Below are 27581 nucleotides of genomic sequence, written 5' to 3'. Positions count from 1 at the left end.
TTTCTGAATTCATCTACTATTTGGTCATGAAGGTTAGGTTTGGCTTAGTATTTTACCATCTTAATTCATACCTGATTCTTCTTTGTTCTACAGAGTGACTACAGGTTATGCGCTTTAAAACTGTGGTGCTGCAGTGGAAATCCGTCAGACTTCCTCACACGTGTCTCTCTCCTACACCACGCACGCTTTCAAGTGCAATGACACACACACACACAGACACATATGAAACCAGACAGACGCGCACATGCGCACACAAAACACACGAAAAATGACAAAGACACACAGGTGACACACAGCTTGCTTACACCCTGGCTGGAGGCTTGCAGACGCACCGGTCTGACCACTCACACACACCCTGCTCTGCTAACCTCTGTCACACTGCTCTTCCTGTACCGAGCTCTCAGTGGCAGAGGGAAAAAAACTGAAAAACACCTTGTTGACTTTGGTTCTCGGGTGTCACCTCACCTACACAGAATGTATTAGTAACTCCTGAGAGTACCTTGTGTCAGCCTGTTCCATTTTGAGACTGCACGCACACCCAGGCAGCCATTTCAGGTTGCTCAAAGCCTGCATTCTCGACCAAAGTCAAGCCGAGAGATGGACTTTCTAAGCATTCAAGAACTCGAGCTTTAGAGAGTCTAAGGCTGTCGGATCCGGCGGCGACCGGTGTGCCTGATTCATGTCAGCCTGGGAAGGTCAGATTTTGGTTTTCACGCCAGAAAGTTCAGTGGCAGAACCTAAGAAAAACTTTGTGGAATTTTCTAGCGCAACAAATCACAATTACGTGAATGACACTACACAGTCTTAAAATAGAAAAGAAACATTGCAAGTGAAAACAAATCTCTCCCAACTAATGCTATAAACTATACAGGAACCCTATCATTTGGTAGGCCCTACATTACTATAATAAAAGAGGTTAAAATTAGCAACAGAGCAGCTGAACTATTATATTCAACTGCTATTTATTTTCAAACATAATAATTACACTTAAATAAAAACTGAAATGTTTGTATAGCCTAGCCTACAACTCATTTGCACATAAGGTAGGCCTAGTTTTCATAAGCACTTGTCTCCATGACAAATTTATTCAAACATACATATATAATTACCAGTAAATAAGCTCCTCTCTGAGTCTCTAGTGTTTTTTATAGTTAAATGAACTGAAACATTGGATAACTTTCCTGAGGTAAATGCCACATTAAGTGACACATTGTTCACATTCTGTTTTGTTGACGTGTTTCCGCACGTTAACTCCATGAATATTTGGTAGCTATGACAAGGATTTTCTCCACACACACCAAGCAGTGTTAACAGTGTCTTTAAAAACAACTAAAGCAGATAAACTGAAGTCTGAATGAGGTAGATGTGGAGGATTATTTGTATGAACAATACATGTGATAAGTCTGTGGTTTTATCATGTTTATCTGAACCTGTGCTGAAGGCCTGACTCATCCACTTTCCTGGAAATATTTCTTGTCAAAGTCACAAGGTTGCAACTTTTGGTCGCAAATTACAGAGACAGGGAAATATCACTTCATTCCCTAGAAGCCAAGGAATTCCTAGCCAAAATTCCGCTTATATCTCAAATTTTTGACGATTTTGTCCTTGGCGTGGTCCTGCTGAGGTAAGCTTTCTGTGCACTCCTGTCCTGATTTACCGCAAGGCTGAGCTTTACCATCAGATGTGGTTTCAATTTCTTTGTTATTTTCAAGTTGTTAAGTCTGGAGATGCAGCAGTAGGAACATCCTTACTGTAACCCAAACCCCCAAAAGTGCAAAATATTGTTAAGGTAAGTAACTTACTAAGACATGCAGAATTTGTTTCTGTGGCTGTATATTGTAGGAAGAGGATTCATTCAATGATGGGAAAACAGTCCCTCTGTGTTTCACAGCCCATATAAATGTAACACGATAGGTTTGTTAGCAAGTGTTTATTTTGGGCAAAGCAATAAATGTAACCCTCAATCATACGGCATAAAAAGCACAATTACAAGCTGCCACAAGCAGCGTTCAACAAACAACAGCAGTAAAGGAACCAGCATTTAACAGTGAAGGAAACTTGTGTGTGTGTATTTTAAACTCTGCAACCACAACAATTGGATGCATTTTACCGTTTTTCCACTCCAACTGTTACTCGTCTTTTTAAAATCCACTTTGCATAGTTTTTCCTACACTCAAGGAACGGTTTTAAATGCACCGCAAAAACACACACGCACACATAAAAAGCAATCATTAAGACCCACACTTCTCAATGTACTGTGGGAGGGCTCCAACTCTGTCAGAAGAGCAGATTTGCCAATATTAAATAGCTACTTAGGGTGATCTAATTTCATTACTGCTGTGGGGAAAGAAATTAAGTTAGGCAACACAGCTTTGTGCAAAACAGTCTCGCCACTGGATTTTTCCAGTTCTCGTTGAGCCTCAAGACAGTGGAGTTTAAATCTGAGAGTCTTCCTGTCTTACCTGCAGTAGCCTGTTCCATTGTGGAAGGTGACACAGGTAGCATTGTTCACACAGGGCTTCACGGGGTCCACACACTGCAGAGCTGTCAAGAAACATGAACACTCAAATTAATGTTTAATGTTAAATTGTGTACAAATGTTTAATTTAACTATACACAACCGTTAAAAAGTTTGAGGAAAAGAAATTACAACTTTTATTCAGCAATAAATTGAACCAAGAGTGACAGTAAAGACTTTTTCTTTCATTTTTTGTCAAATAAATACTTTTCTTTAGAACATTCTACTCATCAAAGAATCCTTGGAGAAAAATCTATTACAGTTTCCACAAAGATAACTGATTTCAACATTGACAATAAGAAATGTTTCTTGAGGACCGAATCAGCATACAGTATCAGAATGATTTCTGAAGGATCATGTGACACTGAAGACTGGACTAATGGCTGCGGAAAATTCAGCTAAAGTTGCCATCACAGGAATACATTTTAAACAAATATTAAAATATATAACAGTTATTTTAAAATGTAAGAATTTTTCTCTAATTACCAAATAATTTAAAGTTTATAGATTTAGTGTTTATAGATCAGTTTTAGGGAGCATTAGGGACACAAACTTCTGAACAGTTGTACATTTTTATTCATATATAGATTGAATTGTCCATCTAATCATTGAAAGTGGTAAAGGTAAACAGATTGGTAGGGCTAAACATAAATAAAGCTTGAGTTGAGGAGATGTTATAGAAGTGATGTCCTTGTGTTGAGATTGACAGGACTACATTAAGTAGGCCTAGTTTTAAACTTTGCATAAAAGCATGAAAAGTGTTCAGTCTATAAACTTTAAATTATTTGGTATTATGAGCTTTGAACACTGAGCTGACCCAATCAGACTGATATGAAACAAATATAAAAAAAAATATAAAAACTAATGCTAATTATATCTGATACCAAAATGATCACAGATTTAACACTGCATCCCTATAATTCATGCAATCAGGTGACTGTATCGCAAACTAGTTCTAAGAAAAAAAAAAATCTTCTGACAACACAAAGCAAAGGAAAAAAGCTGCTGTAGATTGTAACCACACCACTAGCTCTGATACAAACACTACAGACAGTGGAGTTTTTGGGGGAAAGAGGTGGGAGACAAAGTGGCAGAGCAAAAAGGGTGAAGAATTTTTTTTAACCCTTTTTAGGTAACGATGTGCCAAGTTCATTCAACATGGAAATTCCTAACTGATCAAAGACTTTCACTCATTTCCTCCTAAAATACAGGAAGCATTCGGTCACACGTCACAGATCTGGACGTCACAGCGAAGAACATGACATATGAATATGTTTCTGTAACACATAACCATGCAAATTCAATCCAACAAACTCATTTCAAATGTAAACATATCCAGTTTATAACAAAGACTATGTTTAGACTCAATCTTAAAACCTTTAAACTCTTGATTTATACATATGAAGCCAGTTTACCAGCACCTCAAGTGCATTTCTGCAAATAGAAGTGAGACCTAGCCCACACTTCCCTTTGAGACACTAGGTGGCAAGTCATATGATTTCAAAGCAGCACTGACACTAAGTAACATAGTACTACAGCTCAAGACAGGAAGTGCATTGAGCGCTAATACCGACTTCCTGTATACTTTGACCGGGCCTCAAAATAACCCGTGTGCAAAAGTGCAAAGAAAGCAAGCGAGGCCTGGGCATAAAGCCAACAGCTAGACGGGGCTTTACATAAATGCCCCAAAGCTCTTTAACTTTGAGCCTGGCTACATTTAGTTAATAACACCTGGAAATCTAACACTCAAAAACAGAATTTGAGACTAAACTGACAAGTCTTGAGTGCCGTGGAAAATGATCAAGAACACTGTGTGATGAAGTCAAGACTTAAACCTGGTTTTATTGTTCATAAATCTCAGAGGAAAGAGATGTCACAGATGTCATACCATGTACAACACACCAGCTGCCCAAAACACACAACATTACATAATGAAATGAAACATTTTAAAGTCAGCAAAAAGAGGTTGAAAAGGTGGGGGATGTGGTCTTCTCATCAACTCACATCTTTATTAGCCAAACAAACACTTACATGGTGCAGATAAAAACAACACCTAAAACCACCAAATAAGTCAATGTTGAGATCTACTAGTGTTAACTGATATACTATATTAAGCATTTTATTTGGCCATATAATTAGCTTTTCACATGCACAGCAAACGCATCGTCAAAGTCATGATGTTATTCACTCTGCAAACGGTCAATAGCAAATACACAAAGTGCCCACAAAAAGCATTCACCGCCTTGGAAGTTTTCATGCTACAGTAAACCGTACAGGATTTAATTTGGCTTTTGTGTCACTTCACAGAAAAATATGCTTGTCAAAGTGAATTTGTTAAACACAAAATAATAATTTGCATAAGTATTCTGGTATTGAGCTGGTATTGGTAATCAATATCTGGCCACTACAATTTCCCCCTTATTCATTCTTTTGCAAAAAATAAAAGATATTTTGAAGAATGTAATTGTTTTCGTTCATACAATGAAAGTTAATGGGGTCCAAATAGTGCTTTCACTATTTTTGATTTGATTGATTTGGTTTGGATTGATTGCGTGGCCGTGGTCCGAACCAGAGTTCGATTGCTCCCCTCCCCCTGCTGGTCTCTGTTCACATTATGTCCCAAACCGAAGTACGGTTGCGTCATCAAGCTACTACCAATTACCCATGTTGCTAGTTAACAGCCATGAAGGAGAAAGCACCAAAATGGATGCAGCTGCTTGCATCACTTTTGACACTTTTGCATCACCTTTTTATAACCTTTGGTTTTGTTTCCAAAGCGTCAGCACATAACGGCACTTGCATCTATCTGCAAGTTTCTATCAGCAGTTTACTGTCTGAGATTTGTCGTGTCGCGCCGCATTTAGTGTTGACAACATCGCTCATTATAATGGGTTCTATTATCTTTTGTCGCATCACGCCACGCCGCTAGCGTCCGGTGTAGACACTGTATTATCAGGAAAGTGAAAAAGAACACACACAAACAGTTTTATCGAATCATACGTCACCAATAGCTTTTCACTTCCACGATTTAGTATGATTGTGATCATATCAGCAGCGAACCATACCAGAGTTCACATGAAATAGGATTAAATCGATTAAACTAATGCAGGTTGCGTTGCGTAGTGCGAGTCTTGAAGCAATGAAATTAATTTCGCTGTGTGGCAGCAATTAAACATTTTACCACCCGGGGGCAATATTTGACGCCATACTCAGTTACCTGCGAGTTTCCGTTTTGATTTAAAAAGAAGAATCATGAAGAGAGCGGGTGTTTTCGGCTTGACTGACGGTCATCTGTGCTGCGTTCCAGTGCACTTTTAGACACGCACTTGCGAACTTCCCGAAGCACTTCCCCTCAGGGGAATCCCTGCCGCCATTTTGAAGTGCGTTCCACTTCGTGAAGTGGACGAGGGAAGTTGATATGGATTTTCTACTTCATATGTACACTTCAGGCAGCTCCATATACCACAATGCAACACGATTGTGACGTCACCGCAGATCTCGTCTAATCACCACCACCACAAACAACTCTATGATATATTAATTATGATTTATTTTATTTAAAACAACCCAAACACATCTATATACATTTGGCAAATATTAAAGAATTAAAGAAATTCTTTTTTTACATAATAAATCAACTCCATAGCTGATGGACGTTCCAATTCAGCCCATTGCAGTTTCCGCCAGTAGTGGGCCATCATGCAGCGTAAGCAATGACGTACATCCGAGTGAACGAGACGGAGGGAAGTGAGCGTGTGAAGGGCATGACAATTTTGGACTGGAACGCAGCACAGATCTGACCCCAGATCATGTCAACATGCTTATCTTTCTCAACAAAAATCAGAATACTGGTGCAGAAGTTGTATGTAAGTTACTAGTTATTTTTTATGAGGCTTTGTTAAGTAGTTAAGTAGCCTAATTTGTTAAGTAGCCTAATTAATAGGCTAATCTCTCTCACCCTCTTTCTCAACTCCGTGGCTTGGATAGTTTTGAGTTACATTTTGAAAAAAACCTGTCAGATCTAAGTATTATTATGTTTTTGGTTAAGTTATTGTTTAACAAGATTCTTTTTTTATTATTATTATTTTGGAACAAATGAGGGTCTCTGTTTAAGAACGCCGGCTCGCAGCTGCAGGTTCAGCTGCTTTAGAGCACCGCAGCGCATATATCTTCAAGTTTAGCCTAACCGAACGTCCAGTTTAACTGCCACATGTTGATCTTCTTGTAATAAAGATCTCATCGAGGAAAAACACGCTGTATTTTTATATTATCATTGCATTTTTAATTTATAAAAAGTTAAATAAATAATTAATTTGAATATAAAAAATATGAATGATTAATCGATAGTCGATTGTTAATTCTCCCGACGATCGACTAAGAAACTTTTATCGAATGCCCATCCCTAACATGAACCATACCCCAGAACACCCTTTTTAGGCAGACTAGGGCATGGTTCATGGGTGTACATCCGAGTTCGGAAAACTGCTTTCACATCATCCAAATCAACCAATCAAACGTCAATCAAACACGGGTGCGCACCAAAAGTGTGCTAGTGTGAAAGGACCCTTAGATTCTATTTTGACTCATTCTCATAAAATAAACTTCTCCCAAGAAAAACGTGTTTTACCACCTTCACCAGGTTTCCCTCTAGGTTTCTGACTGTGTTCAGGACCTCCTGTGGAAAAGCATCTCCACGGCACAATGCTGCCACCGCTGCACTTCAAAGGCATGTTTCTGTTCATACACACTGTTTGGCTCAATTTTGGTCCCATCAGAACCCAAAACCTTTATCCAGTCAACTTTAAAGTCTCCCACATGACTTCTGGCGAACTGCAGCTGAGATGTCATATCACATGTGCACAGCGGCTTTCTCTTTGCTACTCTCCAAAAAAAAGCTGTGACTGCTGATTCTCCTGTATCCATCCCCTGCCTGTTTTTTATTTATTTTTTATAATTACTTGAAAAGAGAGTTGCTTGAAGTGCACTTTTATCTTGAGTATGTTCTGCCTTAATACTGACTAATCAGAAGCTGAACCATCCATAAAGGCGTATATATACTACTTCTGTGACTACACATTATGTCAAAACCAGTACCAATTGACTGCACCTGTGATGATTTAATGTAATATTAAAGATGGTGAATACTTATGAAATCAATTATTTTGAAGTACTGTGACTCTGTTTCATCAGAGAAGTCACCGTGCCAAATTAACTGTGATACAATGCTGTATAACAAGAAAACATGAAAAAGTCCAAGCAAGATGAATACTTTCTATAGGCACTGTGTTCAGAGGCAGTGTCGTGCCAGGCATTTTATGTCCTGTGAGGTCAAAGCCTGCAACTGGAGAAGGCGTTTGGTTGCACCCCTTTTTGGCAGCAACTGTGGTGGGAAATATTTGGGAGAAGTGGCTAAGCTGAGTGTGAAATTGTGCTTTCACAGAGATTTAAGAGCCATGGGGAGGGGAACTGGAGTGCTGGAGATATGAGAAGGAAGAATAGAAGGCAAGAGCAGGAGTCAAGTGTGCTCAAGATGGCAAGAGGCAATAATGGAGAACAGAACGAGAGCGAAAGTGTCTGGGGAATCAAAAGATTTTTTTCTTTTTAAATAAATGTTCATTGCAGCACCTTAAGTTCAGTCAAAAATCATCTTTTTGTCTATAGGGTTCTTGAGTTTCCTATATGGTTCTTAGAAGATTAAAAAAAAAAAACTAAAAAGTCACTCTGCTGCAGCTGTCAAATCTTATTCCATTCAAAGTCTTCAAACGCACCATCATATGGTGTGAATATGTACAGTCAAGCCAAAACAACAAAAGTACTAAAACAGAAATTACAGTAAGCTCCAGAAAGAGCGTAAAGATTATTTCTGATATAATCAAGTCAGGGCTCCAGACTGCGACTAAAACGGTCGCATTTCGCATTTGTGACCAAAAATATTAATGTGCAGTGCGAGTGATAATTTTGCTGAAATCGGCACAATATAAATTTACACGTTATGATTAAAAATTGTTTGCCTTTTACCTGCATGTTCTGTGATGAGTAGCCCATCACATATTTAGTTGTGTTGACGTAGTAAAATGAGACGATGCGCAGTAAAAGTTGCAGTGGAAAAAAGCAAGCGCCAAAAAACGCACGAGGACAGCGAGGATCAGCTTTCGGCATCAGAAACGCATGTCAAACCGAAAAATATCAGGCTTTCAAGCCCTCATCTCTATCGAGCAACAACGCTGACGGTGTGTCAGCATGAGAGAGAAAACGGCGGAGACACGTCGTCAATGAATGAACATTAAGGTCTGTTCACACCGGGCGCCTATGTGAGTGTGCACACCGACACGAAAAACGCCACGCGTAAAAGCGTCATTTTTTTTAAAACGCCTCGGGTTCGTTTTTTTTGTTTGACGCGCCGCGTCAAAAACTATCCGACCAATGAGATTGATGCTTTTGCTCACGTGTCTGGAGCTTCTGAAGTTACAGTGAAACACAACTTGGGGCGCTCAAACACAAAATGTGTACGAACCTGAACATGCAAGTACTGTAAAAGTGCAGGAAGGCAGTGTCTATTTCGTACACACAACGTGGATAAACTGCAAAAGATAAACATTTCAGCTGTGTGGACACAAACTATTCGTTAACAATTATCATTTTTAATTGACACTGATATGGATTCATCTTCTCAATATCTTTTAATCTTTGCTGTTTTCTGTTACTGCCTGAAATGCACATTATTTGTAGTACAGCCTGGCCATCCATAGTCTTAGTGTTAATTTTGCCGGCTATTTTTACATTTAGTCTTAGGGTGCTTTCACACCTGGATCGATTGGAGACGTTGTTCCGAAACAAAGGGGCGTTTTCCTTTTGGCCCGGTTCGTTTGGTCATATGTGAACACAACAATCGCACTCTGAATCGGAACAAAACAACCGAGCCGAGACCGCCTAGAAGAGGTGTTCTCGGCTCGATTCCATACGAACCCTGGAGCGGTTCGTTTGTAGTGAGAACACAACCGACCCACGAACCGGAACAAATCAATGTCGGAGTTTTTTCGCCTTTGCGCGGCACTGCTCGACGGACCGTTCATAACCCCTCTCTTTCATTTTATAGCTGATCTTCTTGTACACTTCGGTGTTCTTGTGTGTAGTGTCCAACATCCGGGAGATGTGTTCTTCCGACCAAATATCTATGAGGCATTTCATTTCACCTCTTCGTAGCACCAAGTCAACCCGCGATTCATTTTGTGTTAGGCTAACTTACTGTTGTCATGACGATGTCCCACAATGGAATGCGCGACCTGCACGCATGAGGTAGTGACGTAATGGTGTAAGGAAAGCCCTGGAAGGCTGCGCGATTTGGACCGCTTTACAACAGTGTGGTGTGAACAGAGTGACGTATTAAATTGATTCGGAACAAAGTATTCTGTTTCGGATCTGTTCCGGAAAAAAACAAATCGATCCAGGTGTGAAACCAGCCTTAAGCCTGGAACACACCAAGCCGACGGTCGGCCGTCGGGCAGTTTTTGTGCGTCGGCCGACTGAGTTTCCTCGGTGTGTTCCGCACGGTTCCGTGCCGTCGGCTGAAATTGGTCCTCGTCGGCTTTGTTTCGGCCGATTCGACATGTTGAATCGGCGTCGGGCCGTCGGTGAAAGAGGGAACTCTGATTGGCTGTTCAGCTTAGTGAAAGAGAATAATAATAGCAAAACAGTGAGCAAAGAAGTCAAAACTCTACAGATAGAAGGCTGTTCTTATGTTATGTCATCTTACCTGGGTGTTCCTTGGCGAATATTTCAATATTAACACGAGCGGAGTGGAATAAAGAAAGTGTTTAGCAGGATTGATATTTAAAACGGTAAGCACGCACTGCTTTGTTTATGGTTTGTGTATCTGCAGCCGACAGCGTCGGTTTCCCCTTTTTGAATGACAAATATAGAGAATATATCTGCAGAAATAGACAGTTGTCTCATTTACACGCAGGCGCAGAACACGCATTCTAGCTGACAGTCGGCTGTAGTTCTCTCGGTGGGTTCAAGTGCAGCTTTTTACCCCGACGAGAGGCGACAACACAGTCGGCTTTCATCGGCGCTAGTCCGTCGGCGTCGGCTTGGTGTGTTCCAGGCTTTAGTCTTAGTGCTGTGTCAAATGTACTTTTTAGTTTTTATCATATTTAGTCAACCTTGCCCTGTTTTTATTCAGTCAAGTTTTAGTCGACTAAAAGCCTAGCATTTTAGTCTAGTTTTAGTCACTGAAAATGTAGTCATATTTTCGTCATGCTGCATAATGGTTAAATTGATAATAGGCTAATAATTATTTTGCTTAAAATTATAATCACAACAATTGTTGTCATTTGAGAAATTTAATTTGCAATTCATCAAAATTATTGCACTTTCATATTAGGGCTGTCAACGAATATTCTAAATTCGAATATATATTCGAATAGTTTTAAAAAACAGAAATTCGAAGGTGAAAATTAATATTCGAATCATGTGGAAAAATACGCCCGCGGTAGCAGAGGCGCGGCTGTCTGCTTTGCGAGTGGCAAAATTCTGAAGCTTAAAATGTAAAACGCATTTTCCCGCTGCACACACAGATAGCACAGTGAGTGTCTGGCTCACTCATTGGCTGTGCTGCGGCAACTGCACATCCAATGGCGCGGGCGCCTCCAACGCGTGCGCCAATGAGCTAGCATTACATCTGGCCAGACGCCCTCGAAATAGCCATAACAGCAGTTTACCATTACCACAGCACAGCTCGCTCGGAGCGTTCAATATCGGTTCTATATACTGTAAAACTTCAATTAATGTTAATAATATTTGTTTCAATCACCGAATGAAGCCTGCTATATTTAGGACAAGAGTCGCGACCTTAAATTGCTTGCACAAAACTCTTGATCAGCACTCAACATTTGTTTATTGTTGTTCATTTAAACTGTTATGCGCAGAGAGCGTGAGGGCGCGAGAGAGAGAGAAAGAGTGCCTGCGAGTGCGAGCGAGAGTAAGGTCTGCGGTCTTGGCCATTAGTTGATTTACTTGTTTTTGTGTAAGTTAATACGTTGTCAAATATGTTTAAACTTAAATAAACTACCTATACAAGTAGTTGTGTCTCTTTGTATTAATTTGTCCTGTTATTGACGTAATGCGCGTCATTGACAAAATGCGCAACCAGATATTCGAATAGTTCGAATATATGTGTTTTTTTAGAGGGAATATTCGAAAGTCATTTTTGAGCAATTTTGACAGCCCTATTTCATATGAGAATGTCTCATAGAACTCGTATGCATGCATAGTTTATTTTATCTAATATTTTCCTGATTTGGTTCATAGGCTATTTGTCCTAAATTAACCCATTCTCTCAAAAATTAAAACGGTGAAATTTCTCATACAGTAGTAATTACAAATTAGAAATTACATTAATGTTTTTTTATTAAAACCACAGCAAAAAAAAAAGAAAAGACTATTTATTGCCACACAAAACTGTGTATGTGCATTTATTCATAGTCAAGATTCATGTTTGGAATTATTACAGAGGGTTTGATCGCAGTTTTAGTCACAGAAACCGGCCCAAGCGGCCCAAGGAACTAGGGGTGGGAATTGGCAAAAATGTGACGATTCGATAGTATTGCGATATTTGGGCCACGATTCAATATTATTGCGATTCTTAACATATTGCGATACAGCAAGTATTGCGATTCAATTCTGCGATATATTGCGATTCATGTCCCCCATATTATTCAAAGGCATGACAAAAAAATTCACATTTAGTGCAAAAACTTGGGAGGGTAGAGCAAAAACTATGTCCTTGAACATTCAGGACACAGGACCTTATTACAGGACAGGACGTAATTATTCTCTGAATAGGAGACCTCTCACATGAATGGTGAGCTCCCAGCACATAACTTAAAAATTATTTAAATACAATAGAGTAACATAAAGCAGACATAATAGAGTAACATAAACCTGAGAATAATCATAAAAACCGAAATTTACCCACACTTTTGTTTTGAAAGAAGACGGAGCGTCATCTACAACTGGTTGTAATAGTGAAGCCATTTTCATTTGAATTTGCTGTTGAATGCACGACAACAAAGCATCGCAACAAGCGCCACCTTGTGGATGTAGAACACAAATGTAAATTGTCAGAGTAAACTCTGAGAAAACCAATGGAGAAAACCCGAAAGTAAAACAGATAATTTTATAATTAAATATTGCAATACTTTGCGCTACTGTGTATAAATATAATTGCGTGGGCAAAATATTGCGATACTGAACAGAATCTATTTTTTCCCCCACCACTAGAAGGAACTCAGACTGGCTGGTTGACAATTTCATTTAAGCAGAATATCTCAAATGGAGATCGCTGAACTCCAGTGTTTTCAGATCATCCGTGCTTCTTCAGCAGTGTTGAGAGAGCGCAACGCATGGTGCAGCCTACCCGGAAGTGCGAAAAACTGCAATACATCGAAAATCCGCTAGAGGGAGGTCCCAAAAGGGAGCAAATGTCCATAGACCCCATGTTAAAATGTCCGTTTTCACAGCATAAATTCATGTTTTTACAGGTTGGTCCCATGGACTTTTATTGTATTTTTCGATAGGTTCCGAGTGCCTGACAACTGTGAGGGGGGTGAATTTTTTTCTAACTCGTTAGTTTAGATCGTATTTAGATATAAAATGAATGACAAATAAGGGCGTGGTTAACTTTGATTGACAGCTTGATTGACAGCTGATAACGGGCTGCGTCGAGTGGAATTCCTGAAATTTGACGTCTCGGCCATGATATGACACAACACATCATACCACCTCTGTATCCTTTCTGAACATTTGTATTGAATAGGGGTGTGCCAAAAAATCGATTCACAGAAGAATCTAGATTCTCATTTGCAACGATTCAGAATCGATCTGAAATGCCCAAGAATCGATTTAATAAATAAATAAAATCAGCTGGCTGTTCGCCTCCATTTTTGTAACTATAGCCTATACGGGACGTCCGGACGCAGCCGGTTTTTGAACGTGAGCGGCAAATCAGAGGAAGCAAATATGGATGCTTCTATGAAGCTTCTGATGCTTCTAAATATGATGCTTCTACATTCATTCTGCCGTGGCCGGCCGCCACACCTAAAATAATCCCGCCACGGCTGCAGCTTCTCAGTGAGGTCCGATATTAATGTGATTGTGCATAATAAACATTGTAAAGCACCATAAAGTGTTCGCACTATATTCCAAGACTTCTAAAGTCATTCAAGAGCATAATGTGAGGTAAAAATGAATATTTAAGTCGTTAGTTAAAGTTAATGGAAACTCATCTCTCCTCAGTCATTCTCCATTCAGCATTCACACAGCGCGTCGCGTTATAGCGTTTTCTAAATCATAATCCTTTCTCCCGGGTGTCTGTTAGATTACAGCACTGGAGAGCGCTATGAATTGTTCTTCATGCGCACTGTAACTGAAATTTAAAACTGTTAAAAGAAAATGCTCAATAAACTGTTGCATATATATAATACATTAAGCATAGATAGACAGATATAATCTCTTCGCTTTGTGCTTTGAACTTTTCAATCCGGAGCGCTGCGCGCTGTGACTTCGCGTTGCTTCAAGTGCATCATTCTGCGCACGGGATGCGCATAATCGCTTTGCCGCTCTTATTCGAGCCTTTCATGTTATAATGTTATAATACTTAGGGGAGGTTTAAACACCTGGGGTAAGGGGGCGTGGCCAATGGGAATATCAGTCATGGGCCACGCCCCCTCCCCCTGGCGAAATGGGCCTGCCACCACAGCTGGAAAAAATCCTAGAGGAAACACTGGTTTGTCATTCTACAAAGCAGATGAGAGTAGATCATGATCAGAAACCCGATTAGAAATCATTATGGATAAAATCGAATCGTTTTAAATCGAAAATCTTTTTGAATCGAAAATCGATTTTGAATCGAATCGTGGCCTCAAGAATCGGAATCGAATTGAATCGTGAGATGGTAAAAGATTCCCACCCCTAGTATTGAAGTATCGTACATAACATGGGTTGCTCTGCTATAAACTGCACTAACCGACACTGTAGGACTAGGAGTACTTCGCTCCTTTTTTCCGGTAAGTGACATTCCACTACTATTTCGCGTAGTTAGCACTATTTTGCATCAATGTTTGTTGGCAGTGGCACTGCAACAGTTAGCATTAAATCGCCTCAGATAAGTTAGCGTTCGAGGTACTTTACCTATGGTTATAACTGACGTTTGAAACACTGTAAATGCGTCTGCCAAATGAATAAATGTAACATAAGAATAGACTGATCTGCGAGCTAGTTGGTCGCACGTCAGAGGCGCCCGCGCCATTGGATGTGCAGTTGCCGCAGCACAGCCTATGAGCGAGCTATGCAGCTGCAAATGCGTTTTACATATAGGCTTCAGTAAATCGAGGAAAAGGAGTTTCAACATAATGATACTGGCAGTAAAAAGTAGCCTAGTCTGCCAGTCGATCTTGTAACGGTACAGATAGCTGAGGCTGCTCGGCTGAAGAGGCGCGTCCACCGGCCGGCTCAGTTTCACACAAAGCCCGCCCTTCTACCCATATATGGATTGGCCAGACGGTGGGCGGGGTTAGGATTTCCCAAGATTTTCCAAGATGGCGCCGCCCATACCCCCCATAAACGGCCTCAAACCGTTCTTCAGAAAGTCTATGGGTAGGGCTGGGTATCGATTCAGATGTTCAAATTCGATTCGATTTTGATTCGCAAGCTCTCAATTCGATTCGATTTCGATTCTCGATTCGATTTTCGATTTTGATTTCTGATTCGATTCGACTATAATGAAAACAGATGTAATACAAATCCTATATTTATAAAAAAGAACAGTGGACATAAGTTTACAGGTGGTTAATTAATACAAAGAAATTAAAGGAGTAGTTCACTTTAAAAAAAACTTTTGCTGATAATTTACTCACCCCCATGTCATCCAAGATGTCCATATCTTTCTTTCTTCAGTCGAAAAGAAATTAAGGTTTTTGATGAAAACATTCCAGGATTTTTCTCCATATAATGCACTTTACTGGGCACCAAACGGTTCAAGGTCCAAAAGACAGTTTCAGTGCAAACTGCAAACTGTTCAAAGGGCTTTAAACGATTCCAGACGATGAATAAGGGTCTTATCAAGCGAAACGATCGCTCATTTAAAAAATAAATAACAAAGTTTAAGTTTTATAAGCTCAAATGCCCGCCTTGCTCTGTTCTGTGTGACTCTCCTGTTCGAACTCGTTCATCAAAATGAACGAATCTTTTTTCGAGTCAATTCGTTTATTTCGTTCGTTAAATGAATCAAATGACTCGAAAAAAGATTCGTTCATTTTGATGAACGAGTTCGAACAGGAGAGTCACACAGAACAGAGCAAGGCGGGCATTTGAGCTTATAAAACTTAAACTTTGTTTTTATTTTTTAAATGAGCGATCGTTTCGCTTGATAAGACCCTTATTCATCGTCTGGAATCGTTTAAAGTCCTTTGAACAGTTTGCAGTTTGCACTGAAACTGTCTTTTGGACCTTGGACAGTTTGGTGCCCAGTAAAGTGCATTATATGGAGAAAAATCCTGGAATGTTTTCATCAAAAACCTTAATTTCTTTTCGACTGAAGAAAGAAAGATATGAACATCTTGGATGACATGGGGGTGAGTAAATTATCAGCAAAAGGTTTTTTTAAAGTGAACTACTCCTTTAAGAGCCACAAACCTGTATATAAAACTCTTTTTTATTTTAGGTACACTATACACTAAATGCATACAATGAATAGACAGGATTTTGATGCAAGATGCTAAATTGATGCTGAAAATTGGACAAGTCAGAACAGTCGCACGCTTTGATCAAACAGGATCAGGTTATTTTATGTTTAAAATAGATAAATAAATATCAGTTATCATTTTTTTAGACAATTTTTTATTACATTGATCTCACCTAAATGTTTGTTTTTACAATGGGGTAATTTTTTTGTTAAGAGTTTATGCAACACATGGAAGCTTGATTTCAATCTTTGAATTAAATTGAAAAAAGTTGCACAAATAAATACAATAGAATAAAGACACAAATAAAGAGACATAAAAAAAAAGTTTTTGGGTAGGTCAGAAATACTACATAAACTGAAAAAAATAATCCAATGTAAAATAACACTGGATAGTCTTTTAGTCTTGACTGAATTAAATACATAGGCTATTAATTCTGATTCCTTACAATTAATGCTATATTATGTTGTTTTGACAACAAAATTAATGAGACACATATGGCTGCGTTCACTTTAAGAACTAGTGCACGGATCCATTGCTGTTTATACTGTCTGTCACACGCGTTTTATGCTTATTTAAGACATAACCGACTGTCTTTACGAGGTTACTCGCCAAGACCAGAGTTTTGACATCATTTTGCGTGTTTTTAACTGTTGAAGCGATATGATCCACGAAAAAGAACTTTTGTTACTGGCGAGCTGTTTGTGAGGCGGATTTAGGCTTTACTGGATAGTTTAAAATTGCTTGAATGTTTAAACTGGTAAAACTTAAAAAGACGTGAAAATGATAAACGTTAGTTACGATGCAATGCTGGCCCGATTGTGCAAGTGAATATTCCGTCATGTCCCGACTCCTAAACACGAGTGTGTATCGACGCCTGCAGCGCTTGACGCTTGCCTTGTGCAGAGAGAGAGAAGACGCAGCACCGCGAGCCCTGAATATGGAAAAAATCGATTCTTGGCAGTTGAGAATCGATTTTGAATCGACCACATTTTAAAAAACGATTAATCGAAAAATCGATTTTTTTGCCCAGCCCTATCTATGGGTGACGTCACAGACGCTTTGTCCATTTTTTTTTACAGTCTATGGTCTGGACTAGGGGTGGGCGATATCTCGATATTTAAAATATATCGAGATATTTTTTAAACACGATATGGATTTTGACATATCGTATATATCGATATATTGTTTATATTTAATCCTGATTTCGCCACTTTGCTTGTTTGCCTTCTCTGTGCTGTGCTCGCCCCCGCCTCCTTGCTTTTGTTCCCTCTCACCTCGCGTGTTGTCTCATTCAACAATTGTCTCATCCGCAACCAGCCCGGAGGCTACAGAACTCCGAGTGTGTCTGCGCGCGAGCGACAGAGCACGAGAGAAACCGAGTGTGAGCATTAATTGCATTAGTAAATTGGTAGCCTACATACTACAATATATAATTACTATATATAAGAGGCATGGAAGTTCGATTAATGGACTCCAGTAATCAGAAGGCTACTACAAACGTCTTGTTTTAAACTATTCCAGGGCTCGAATTTCGGCGCGGGTATTGCGCATAATTCTAATCATTCCCGCAGGTCTGGTCTCCCATTTATAATGCGGGAAATTCCCGCAATCGTAATCCACACAGATTATAAAATCAAATCATTCTTTTAAGAACTATCTGCCAGACGCAATTTCACAAACAGCGTGAGTGTTCAGCGGTGCCGCGTCTTCTTTCTCTTCTCTCATAATGTGTTGTGCAAGGCAAGCATCAAGCGCTGCGGCCATAACACACACTCGCGTTTAGGAGTCGGGACATGATGGATATTCACTCGCACAATCGGGCCAGCAGTGCATCGTGACTGAAGTTTACCATTTGCACGTCTTTTTAAGTCTTACCCGTTTAAACATTCAAGCGATTTTACACTAATCAGTGCTCGCGCGCTCTCTGAGAGATTATTTTCTATGCGCACATTCATAGAAAATCCGCCTTAAGAACAGCTGGCCAGTAACAAAAGTTATTTTTCGCGGATTATATTGCTTTAACACGCACAATTGTCAATTTCGGTCGTCGTGAGTATACTCTAAACATAGTCGGTTTTGTCTTTAATAAGCATAAAACGCATGCCAGTATAATGAACACAGGATCCGTGCACTAGCTCTTAAAGTGACGGCAGCCATATGTGTGTCATTCATTTTCTTGTCAATACAACAAAAGATAGCTTTAAGTTAAAGGAATCAGGATTAATAACCTATGTATTTAATTTATTCAGGACTAAAATACTACTCAGTGTTATTTTCCATTTGATTACTTTATTCAGTTTCTGTATATGAATAACGTGATTAATAATGATGACGAAATTCAGGCCCTGTGTTTCATTTTTCTCATTTGGTTACATTCTGTTATGGAAAATTAATTTTCTATTGATTGTAGGCCTATATTTTGAGTTGTATTCACATCCATTTTCCTGTAAAGATATCGAGATATATATCGAATATCGAGATTTAGCTAAATATATCGAGATATATTTTTTGCTCCATATCGCCCAGCCCTAGTCTGGACAGCATTCTGTCTAACGCTAACCAATCAGACCTAAAAAGAAATATATATTTTTAAATCAAGGCGATTATAGTTTTCATGATCGACCGCCGCTGTTACGTCAGAAAGTACCCGAGTACTCGTTCACATCCCTAATTGTAATATTTTGAATGAACATTGAACAACGAGACTTAGAAAGAAATTACACTGGGCTTTTCTGTAGATTAATAATAAATGCATGTGTGAATATCCCGGTTATAGTTTTGTACATTTTGCAATATAATACAGTAGTTTAAAGGAATATTTAATCAAAATATGAAAATACTGACATAATTTTCTTATCCTCATGTCATTTCAATCCATATGACATACTTCTTTCTGTAAAACATAGATAGGGTATTTTGAAGAAAGTGTCATGCATCAGACATTTTTTCAATATTTTCTTTTATGTTACTCAGAAGAATTTTAAAGGCGTTTCACCGCACTCACGATAAACAAGGTGCCAGACAGAAGAATGAAAATCTTTTTGGTTGAAATTTCACTTTTAAGTAGGTTTACTTTAGATTTTACTACTTTTACATTTAATTTTGTTCAATTTCTCAATGTCTACCTGAATAACTTGAAGCTATGGTTACTTGATTGAAAAACACTTGATGGCTAGGGCTGGGCGGTATAGAGTTTGTACAATATATCGATATATTTTTTTGAAACGATATGGAATGAGGCAATACCGTTTACATTGATACAGTAGTTTGATACAAGCACACCTAAAAATAGCAGAGGACGCACTGTGAGCTGCTGCAGTGAAGGGCTGCAATTTGTTCTAAACATGACACAAGCTTATATTAAGGGCTTCAAAATAACTGGTAAGATATAGTTAACAAGTTTAAAGCAGCTTGCCCTGTCAGATGCTTTGACAGATACTGTAGCTATGAGCCATCTTTTTTTATTTAATTTGTTTGTTATACTAATATTTAACTTTTTACATCAATTAGTGTGTTAAATAGCATACAGGATTTTGCTGTGGTATTGAAATTAGTATCAAGAGTTGTGGAATTTAACTGGTACGGCAACTGACTATTGAAATCATGGTATTGTGACAACATTTATTTTCTAAGAGTGTGGTCACAAAGTCTCATGGGCAAACACGATGAAGACAAAACAAGAGAATGTAGACGAGTGTGAGACACAAGTTAAGGGTGAGGCTTGCACAGAGACAGGCTCAGCCCTGACTGGTCTGACAAGCTCCCAATATGCTTCATCAAACTGCCAGAGAGGAAGTTATCAAAGGATTTTGAGACAGGCTTTCAGAAATGAACACTTTGTAACTCATCTTTACTTCAAGTCCACTGAAGGGGCGTTTTTAAATCCTGTACAACTTTCTAAACCTCATGCACATCTAAATCCGGGATCTGCCTACCGTAAACCAGGCACTTGCACTGAAAGCCTGCACACCTGCTGCGATCAACATTCTGGCATGGAGTCAACATGATTCATTGCATCCCTGATCTGAGATCAGACTCTACTCTGAACGTCTAATGAGTAATAATCAGACAGGCAGGAGGGAATCGTTCCTAGGTCAGGTAGCTGCATGGGCTTAAAAGCCTCTGTATGGGCATCTGCTTTTCAAAAGACAAATTCACTCTGTGTTTATTGTGAGTTTCCCCACAAGCAAACAACAGCCAAAACTTTCACACGAAACTAAGCTTTACTCTGTTTAGAGTAACCAGGCTGTGATTAACCAACTGCTAAACATTTTGTCTTCATTTTCCACATTCATGAGGCCAGAGCTCTGTCCCTGAGGTGTGAAGGAATGGAATGAGGGGCAAATGTGAGGACAACATGAGAAAAAGAGGAGGAACCCAATGAAGAGAACTGGAAGGTGATAAGTGGAATAATTAAAAGAAGCAATTCACACCCATTTGTTAAAAACAAATGTATCCTCATCTCCCCTTGTGTTAAACTCAAACTAATCACTAACAATCTAGTTCTTTCAGAAATGAATGACTGGATTGCATGTTCCAGATATCAGATAGACAGTAACAATGTGCAAAACTATACATTTTCAAATAAGGATGTAGTTTTGTGTTGCCTGCCCTGAACCACTGGTTTCAGGTGCACCTGATCCCGATCGGACGCGTTTCTCAGGCAGTGTTTGCATAACATGCATTCTTGCATTCAAAAACAGCTAGACGGAGCGCAACGAAATGGAACATAATGCATGGGTCTTGAGACGTATTTTAAAAGTCCTATTTAAAAAGTCCTAAACGACTATTTTTAACATGAGACGCTATTAAAAACACATTGATCGAGGATGGGTGGTAAAAAAAAAAAAAAACTGTGCATGATGATGCAATGGTCAAAGATGTCTGTTTGTTATGGCTAATATATCAGAGGTGCATTGAAAAGGTTGAATTTAAAGATGCAACTTACCGAAAAGGGATTTACCATGCAAACTGTCAAACAACTAAAACACAACCTGCTGTTTAACGCAGCATTGCAAAAATATCAAAATACATTTAATACAATATATATAAAACAAGATGCAATGTTTTAAAGCCAAAGACATCTGTTGAAATGTGTATGTGATTGCTTCAAAGGGGATGAATCTGAAGCTTCACATCTAAAAATATCACTTAAACTTGAGTTACAAAAAAATACAACATATACATTTATTGTTGTATGTTTTACATCATTTAAAATAAAATAAATACATGTACACATGAATGGAGTTAGATCCATCCAGCTATCTATCTATAATCGGACAGACAGACAGACGAGAGACTCACAATCCACACTCAGTGCTGGCAGGATTCTCACCGCACAATTCTTTGACTCCCTCTTTTTCTTAGTCTTCTACATCTTGAACTCACAAACTCTTTCCTATCTGTAATCTGTACCCTTTTCAGATAGGGCTCCAACAGTAATGTGACCAGATGTAAAAGAGTGACTCTCTCAGAGCTGGTTATAATAAATCAGTTGAAAACATCTACACAGATACATAACCCAAAGTGTGTGGGAACTGAACATGCAGAACTGAACACCAGTATTCAGAGTGTGTGTGTGTGTGTGTGTGTGTGTGTGTGTGTGTGTGTGTGTGTGTGTGTGTGTGTGTGTGTGTGTGTGTGTGTGTGTGTGTGTGTGTGTTTACTGGCACTGAACACTTGGGTGTACGATCTGAAGCCAACTCAAGCCTGCCTTTAATAAAAAGCAGTCCCATGCCTTTTTATCCCAACTAAATGCAGGATTGTGATCAGGGACTCTCTAAACTACATTCAGTGACTTATAAAAACTGTTTTCAACACAAAATCTGTCTTCTATTAAATCTTAGGCTTTGCAGAGCTGAGGGAAATTAGTCTTGAATACATAAAACAGCTGTGATATAGAGAGCTGCCCACCCCTACGCCCACAAAAACACATGGTTTATACAACTCAGTATCAGTCAGACATAAGTGTTGGTAACATTTGATCTGCCTGAACAACAGAACTACATTTTTACATTTAGACTTTTGTGGGACTTTTCAAGGAGGTTTTTCAGCTCAGTTTAGGTGAAAAATTGTACACTCAAGGAGTAATAGCACAACTCTTCTTAAACAATGAGGTATCATTCATTCATGTCCATAAGTGATGTGTCAAAGTTTAGTATTTACTTTTAGATATTCATCAATTCAACTCTAATCTGGACAATAGGCAATAGAAGTAGTCATGCAAACAGTCCTAATAAGGTCAAGGAGTGTTTTAAACAAAGTCTGTTTCTCCTCCTTCCTGATGTGGATCAGGCAGCATTTGTGTGTCGGAGCTCTTGCACAGAGCAGCTGGTTCACAGCTGTAAGCCTTGCTTGTTTGAAAGCACTGCCTCATCCCCGCGACCAAACCCAGAACCCAAGGGACATCTCTGCTCGTGTGTGTGTCTCTCTCTCGCTCTTTGTTAGTGCTAATAGCTGCTGAGAGAGATGGGGAAGTAATTATGAGAGTCTGATAGGGCTGGGTTGAGAGGAAAGTACTCAGTGAGTGAGTGAGCGAGAGAGAGAAAGAGAGAGAGAAGAGAAGAGATTTGTCGGCATTGGCTCACATCCATGCTGGACAGCAGAAGGAAGTTGTTCACGCTGAGTGAGGAAGTAACCCCATTTCCTGGCGTTTCTTATACAGCAAGTGCTCTCTATTCTGTTAAACGTTAACATGGCAACAAACAATAAACCCTTCCCAAAGCCATATGTAATGAGGCAGGGGGCGTAATTGCGTACAGATTTGATGACAAAGACAAAGGGAGGTTTTCAGTGGCGCTCATTAAATCTGTATGTCACATGTGGCTAAAAAGCACCCTGATTGTTTAATGATAGGCTGTGTCTAGTTTGGGAGGAAACCTGATAATTCTCAAAGCAACAACATTCCAATGAAAGTGTCCTGAGAACTGGCTGTATGCTAACAATCAGAATGAACACTTTCACCACAACCTAAGTAGGAATGCACCATATTGGTTATTGTCTGATATTAGAGATTTTGTTTTATTTACTGTAGATAAACTACTTTTCAAAAGTTTCGGGTCAGTAAGATTTTTGTAAAAGAAATGAATACTTTTATTCAGCATGGATGCATTAAATTTGTTAAAAGTGAGTATTCATCAAAGAATCCTGAAAAAATTATCCTACAAAAAAAATGTCCCACAAAAATATTAAGCAGCACAACTGTTTTCAACATTGATAATAAGAAGAAATTTTTCTTAAGCACCAAATCAGCAGCATATTGAAAAGATTTCTGAGGACCTTGTGAATGATACTGAAGACTGAGTATGATGCTGAAAATTTAGCTTTGCCATATTTTTAAATGGAATCAATTACATTTTAAAATATATTCAAATAGAAAAGTTATTTTAAATGCAAATAATTTTTCACAATATTACAATTTTTACTGTATTTTTCATTAAATAAACACAGCCTAAGAGGCTTCTTTCAAAAACATTTAAAATTCTTACCGACCCCAAACTTGCCAACAGTAATGTTTATATTGGTCAAAAAGTTTTCATTTAATTGTATACACTCAATTAGATTACCTTCGCCATCATCTAACACTCTTTTAATTAATCTTTAAAAAAACAAATAAATAATAACACTATAATCTTAAGATCTCTAAATAAATCCATTTTTCATATTGTACTTTATAATGTTGTGATGCCTTATTTACTTGTAGCGTTTACAATGACTGATTTTGTTTTTGTGTTTTATTTTTAATTCAGACAAAATAGTTTACAATTTCATTATAGCTTATCAATATCAACCATATTAAAATGGGTGCATCCCTAATCACAAGCCCATTACAGATGAGAATGATTTCACATTATTAACATCAATACTTTCTGATACACACAGTCAGCAATAAGGAGGAAATTAGGCTGCATGACATGGCATGGTTCTCAGGTCAAGCCTATAAAGCTTGTATACACACACACAGGCACACACAGTATGTGTGTGTCTGGTGCCAGGCTTAGCACATTGCCGTGTGGCAGGAATGCAGAACATCTTAATTCCCACTTCATTTGTTAACCTGCTCTGGGGTTTTAATCCATGGATTTAACAAACTTGAGCCTCTCACTCCATTCTGGCCTCCCGCTGGATTCTCCTACAATCTTACAAAAAAAAGTGCCGAGACCTCAGTTGTGGAGATTTGCTTATTAGGAGCTCAATGCCTTGTACATGATCAGTCCAGGCATTCACGTTCAACACAGATGGGAAGTAAAAGGCATCTCCCATCATTCTATGGAACCTTTAAGCAAAACGCAAGCTACAAGACTCAAAATCATCACCTTTGAGGTTTTTAAGTGACACCAAACAGCAGCCAAAGAAATTGCAAGAGAGCTAATGAGTGACATTCTTCAGGCTTTTGTGTGCTTGGCAGTTCGCTGTTTACAAAGAAAATTCACTCACTATATCCTGAACTGGAGAATTATTTCAAAATGTCATCATAACACAACAAAGCTTCTTCCAGCGACCCGGTCAAGACCTCCACCGCACCAGCTGGTAGGATGTGGGCATCCCTGATATATGCACGACCGTGGGCCATTTCATAACTGGTTCGTTGTGTTCTGAGAAGTGGGAGTTTGCCAGAGATAAATCACACTTCACACCAGATAGGAGCAGCGGGTCAGAACCGTGGCTGGGCACCATGCATGCCGCTAGCAGGCGGGAACAATGGGCAAAATTCTTATTGCACACGCTGCAACGGCTGATGTGAGCAAATACATGCGACTTGAAACATCCTACACAACTGGGGCGGCATGCCAGGCGAGGAAAGAAAGAAAAGCGAAATCAATCCCACCCCAAGGAATGATACCCAATACAGATGAACAAGGAGAAACATCATCTGTGGGACACAATGGGCGAGCTGCAGCATTGTGAAAATGAGTGCATCCAGAGGGAAATGTGTGTGTGTGTGTGAGAGAGAGAGAGAGAGAGAGAGAGAGAGAGAGAGAGAGAGAGAGAGAGAGAGAGAGAGAGAGAGAGAGAGAGAGAGAGAGAGAGAGAGAGAGAGAGAGAGGAATGTGAAACACCAACAGCACCATTCCTCCATCTTCTTGCCGAGCCTGCAGTCATTATATTGTCTTGTTTTTTTAGCTCTATTCTGGAGGGATTGGGTCTGACTTGCATGTGGACTTTTTGTCATATTTTACATTATTCCATTACCTCCAAATAAGCCTCTAATGTAACAACTGGCACTCTTTGTGTCTGAAACCTGCTGAGATGAGCTGCTAAGCATAAATAAACAGCCGTCAGATGGAAATCTCATCTTGAGAAATACAACTATATGCAACTCATCCTTCAACTTCAGCTTTCTGGAAACATCGAAAGCCCACAGTCCACACACATCTACCCCACAATAAAAACAGTAAAACATATTTGCTCCTTCCTCTTAAAGGACAAACAAAACGAGTTAATTCCTTTATATTCCTAAAAAGTCCATATTTTCCCCTCATACGTGTCCATTTTGAATTCTTCTCTCACATACTAAGAGCCGCTGCAGATTTTCTCCGCTCAGACTCTCACATCTGGGCAGAGGTGTGAAACACGAGTTACCCTCAGCCAAAAAAAATAATAATAATAATCCTGAGGGCTTTTTAAATGTTTATCCAATACATATATGATGTCTTACACTTTTCTTTAATAATGCACTTTAAATAACGTGAGGATGACACGCCATTCGAGGCCGTGCAGAACTGAAACGTGAGCGTTGATGCTTCACACTGCCGTACAGATGCGTATGACTATTTTTAAAAAATGTGTTCTGAAATAAAAGCTGTTAAAGTACTTACCATATGTTATTTTAAGGGAGCAGATAACAAGAAGGATGACTCTGCCCGAAGAGACACCGGGTAATTGGCCCATATTTTGAGTAAAATCCACATATAGTCGCCAGCGCGAGGCTGTGCTCCGTCAGGTTAAAGCGTAACGAATCTTAAAATGATCCTCAAATGTCGGAAAACGAATTATACTCGAAAGAGAAGATGTCTTTTGACCGTCAGAATGTCTCGCTTGACCACATCAATCCGTATAGTGCCTTCATTTGAAAGTTTTCTTCACGTAAGTTAGTTGCGCTGTTGATCTAACTTTCTGAACTTCTCTCTTCTTTTCGTCCCAGTCACTGAAGTCGCAAACGGAGATGTTCTTCCGCCAAACCTACGGGTGGATCTATTGTCTGTGATGCGTCCATAAATAACGAATTTCTCAATAGTTTACTTCCTAAAAGTTGTTAAAATATTTAAAGAGTTAAATTATGAATTTATTTAGCCTTGAGTGGGTTTTGGAAGAAGACTCAATTTTGTTACAAATATTTATTTTTTTCCGTGGCGGAGGAATTTTCACTCATTCGGCAAAGACGAGTATGACTCAAAATTAACCCTTTCATACTTTTTCCTCTCCACCCGTTGACGTTATTTCATAAATCACCCACCCCTTTCTCTGGGGGGTTTGATTTAGGGAGTTTTATCCGTTAATTCATCGTTTTTCACATTTGCCAGACGTATGTGTAGGAATAGAAAACAGATTAATAACAAAATGCTGTTGTTTTGGTCAAATGTATTATTACCCAACAACACCATTTTGTTACTAATCTGCTTTCGACACGTTAATATAATGTAATTTGTGTGTTTAGTATTTGTCCCAATACATTTGAATGACTTGGATTTTTATCCTTTATCCTTAATAATCCTTTGGATTATTAAATATTATCATAAATTAACAGCAGATTTCTTCACAATTTCAAATTGAAAGGAATATGAATGTATTTTATGTAGCCTATGTGTTAATGTCTCACATTATGTGTTACTTTCCACAGATGATCATGCAATTAAAAATGCAGGCTTTATGTGTGCTGTATTAAACTAGCTTTTGTCATTTTGAAGCATTACTATTAGGTATAATGGAGCGAATGACCAGACATTCTCATTTGAGAAAAAGGAAGTTAGGATTTCATGGACACATTAAATAGCCTATTAATACAATGAGATATGTATTGCTTATATATAGATGATGTGCACGAATAAATGATTCATAATAATTCCTGCAATTTTCCATAAAAAAAGAATTGTCCATTTTTATTTGATGCTGACAATTTTTGGTGAATACGTAGTGACCTGAGTCCAGCTTTCTGAGTTTCAATCTTTGCATTGCAGCAAACACAACATCCTCACAAATGTGTCATTCAAAGCTTTTGAGAGTCCTAACAAAAATGGCCAGTCATCTGCTGACATGGGAAATTTATATCAGTCAGTGAAACAAGTCCTGCCCCATACAGTTCTTTCAACCAACATCACATC

The 27581-nt window shown here is 38.9% G+C and overlaps 1 protein-coding gene across 1 annotated transcript in view; it reads right to left on the bottom strand.

Annotated features, from left to right (window-relative positions):
* Window positions 1-26418, bottom strand: part of notch2 (notch receptor 2) — a 71392-nt gene extending 44974 nt beyond the window's left edge. The window contains exons 1-2 of the mRNA XM_056252334.1: window positions 26079-26418; window positions 2463-2544 (exon numbers count right to left, since the gene is read on the bottom strand). Of these exons, the coding sequence (XP_056108309.1) occupies window positions 2463-2544; window positions 26079-26151 (155 nt within the window). The 5' untranslated portion in view covers window positions 26152-26418. The remainder of the gene's footprint in view (window positions 1-2462; window positions 2545-26078) is intronic.
* Between the last annotated feature and the right edge of the window lie 1163 nt (window positions 26419-27581).

The sequence above is a fragment of the Rhinichthys klamathensis genome, unplaced genomic scaffold, assembly GCF_029890125.1.
Source record: "Rhinichthys klamathensis goyatoka isolate OS25496 unplaced genomic scaffold, OSU_Roscu_1.1 h1tg000094l_1, whole genome shotgun sequence".
Lineage (NCBI taxonomy): Eukaryota > Metazoa > Chordata > Actinopteri > Cypriniformes > Leuciscidae > Rhinichthys > Rhinichthys klamathensis.
Note: the sequence above shows the minus strand (reverse complement) of the source record. Positions and strands in the feature narration are given on the sequence as shown.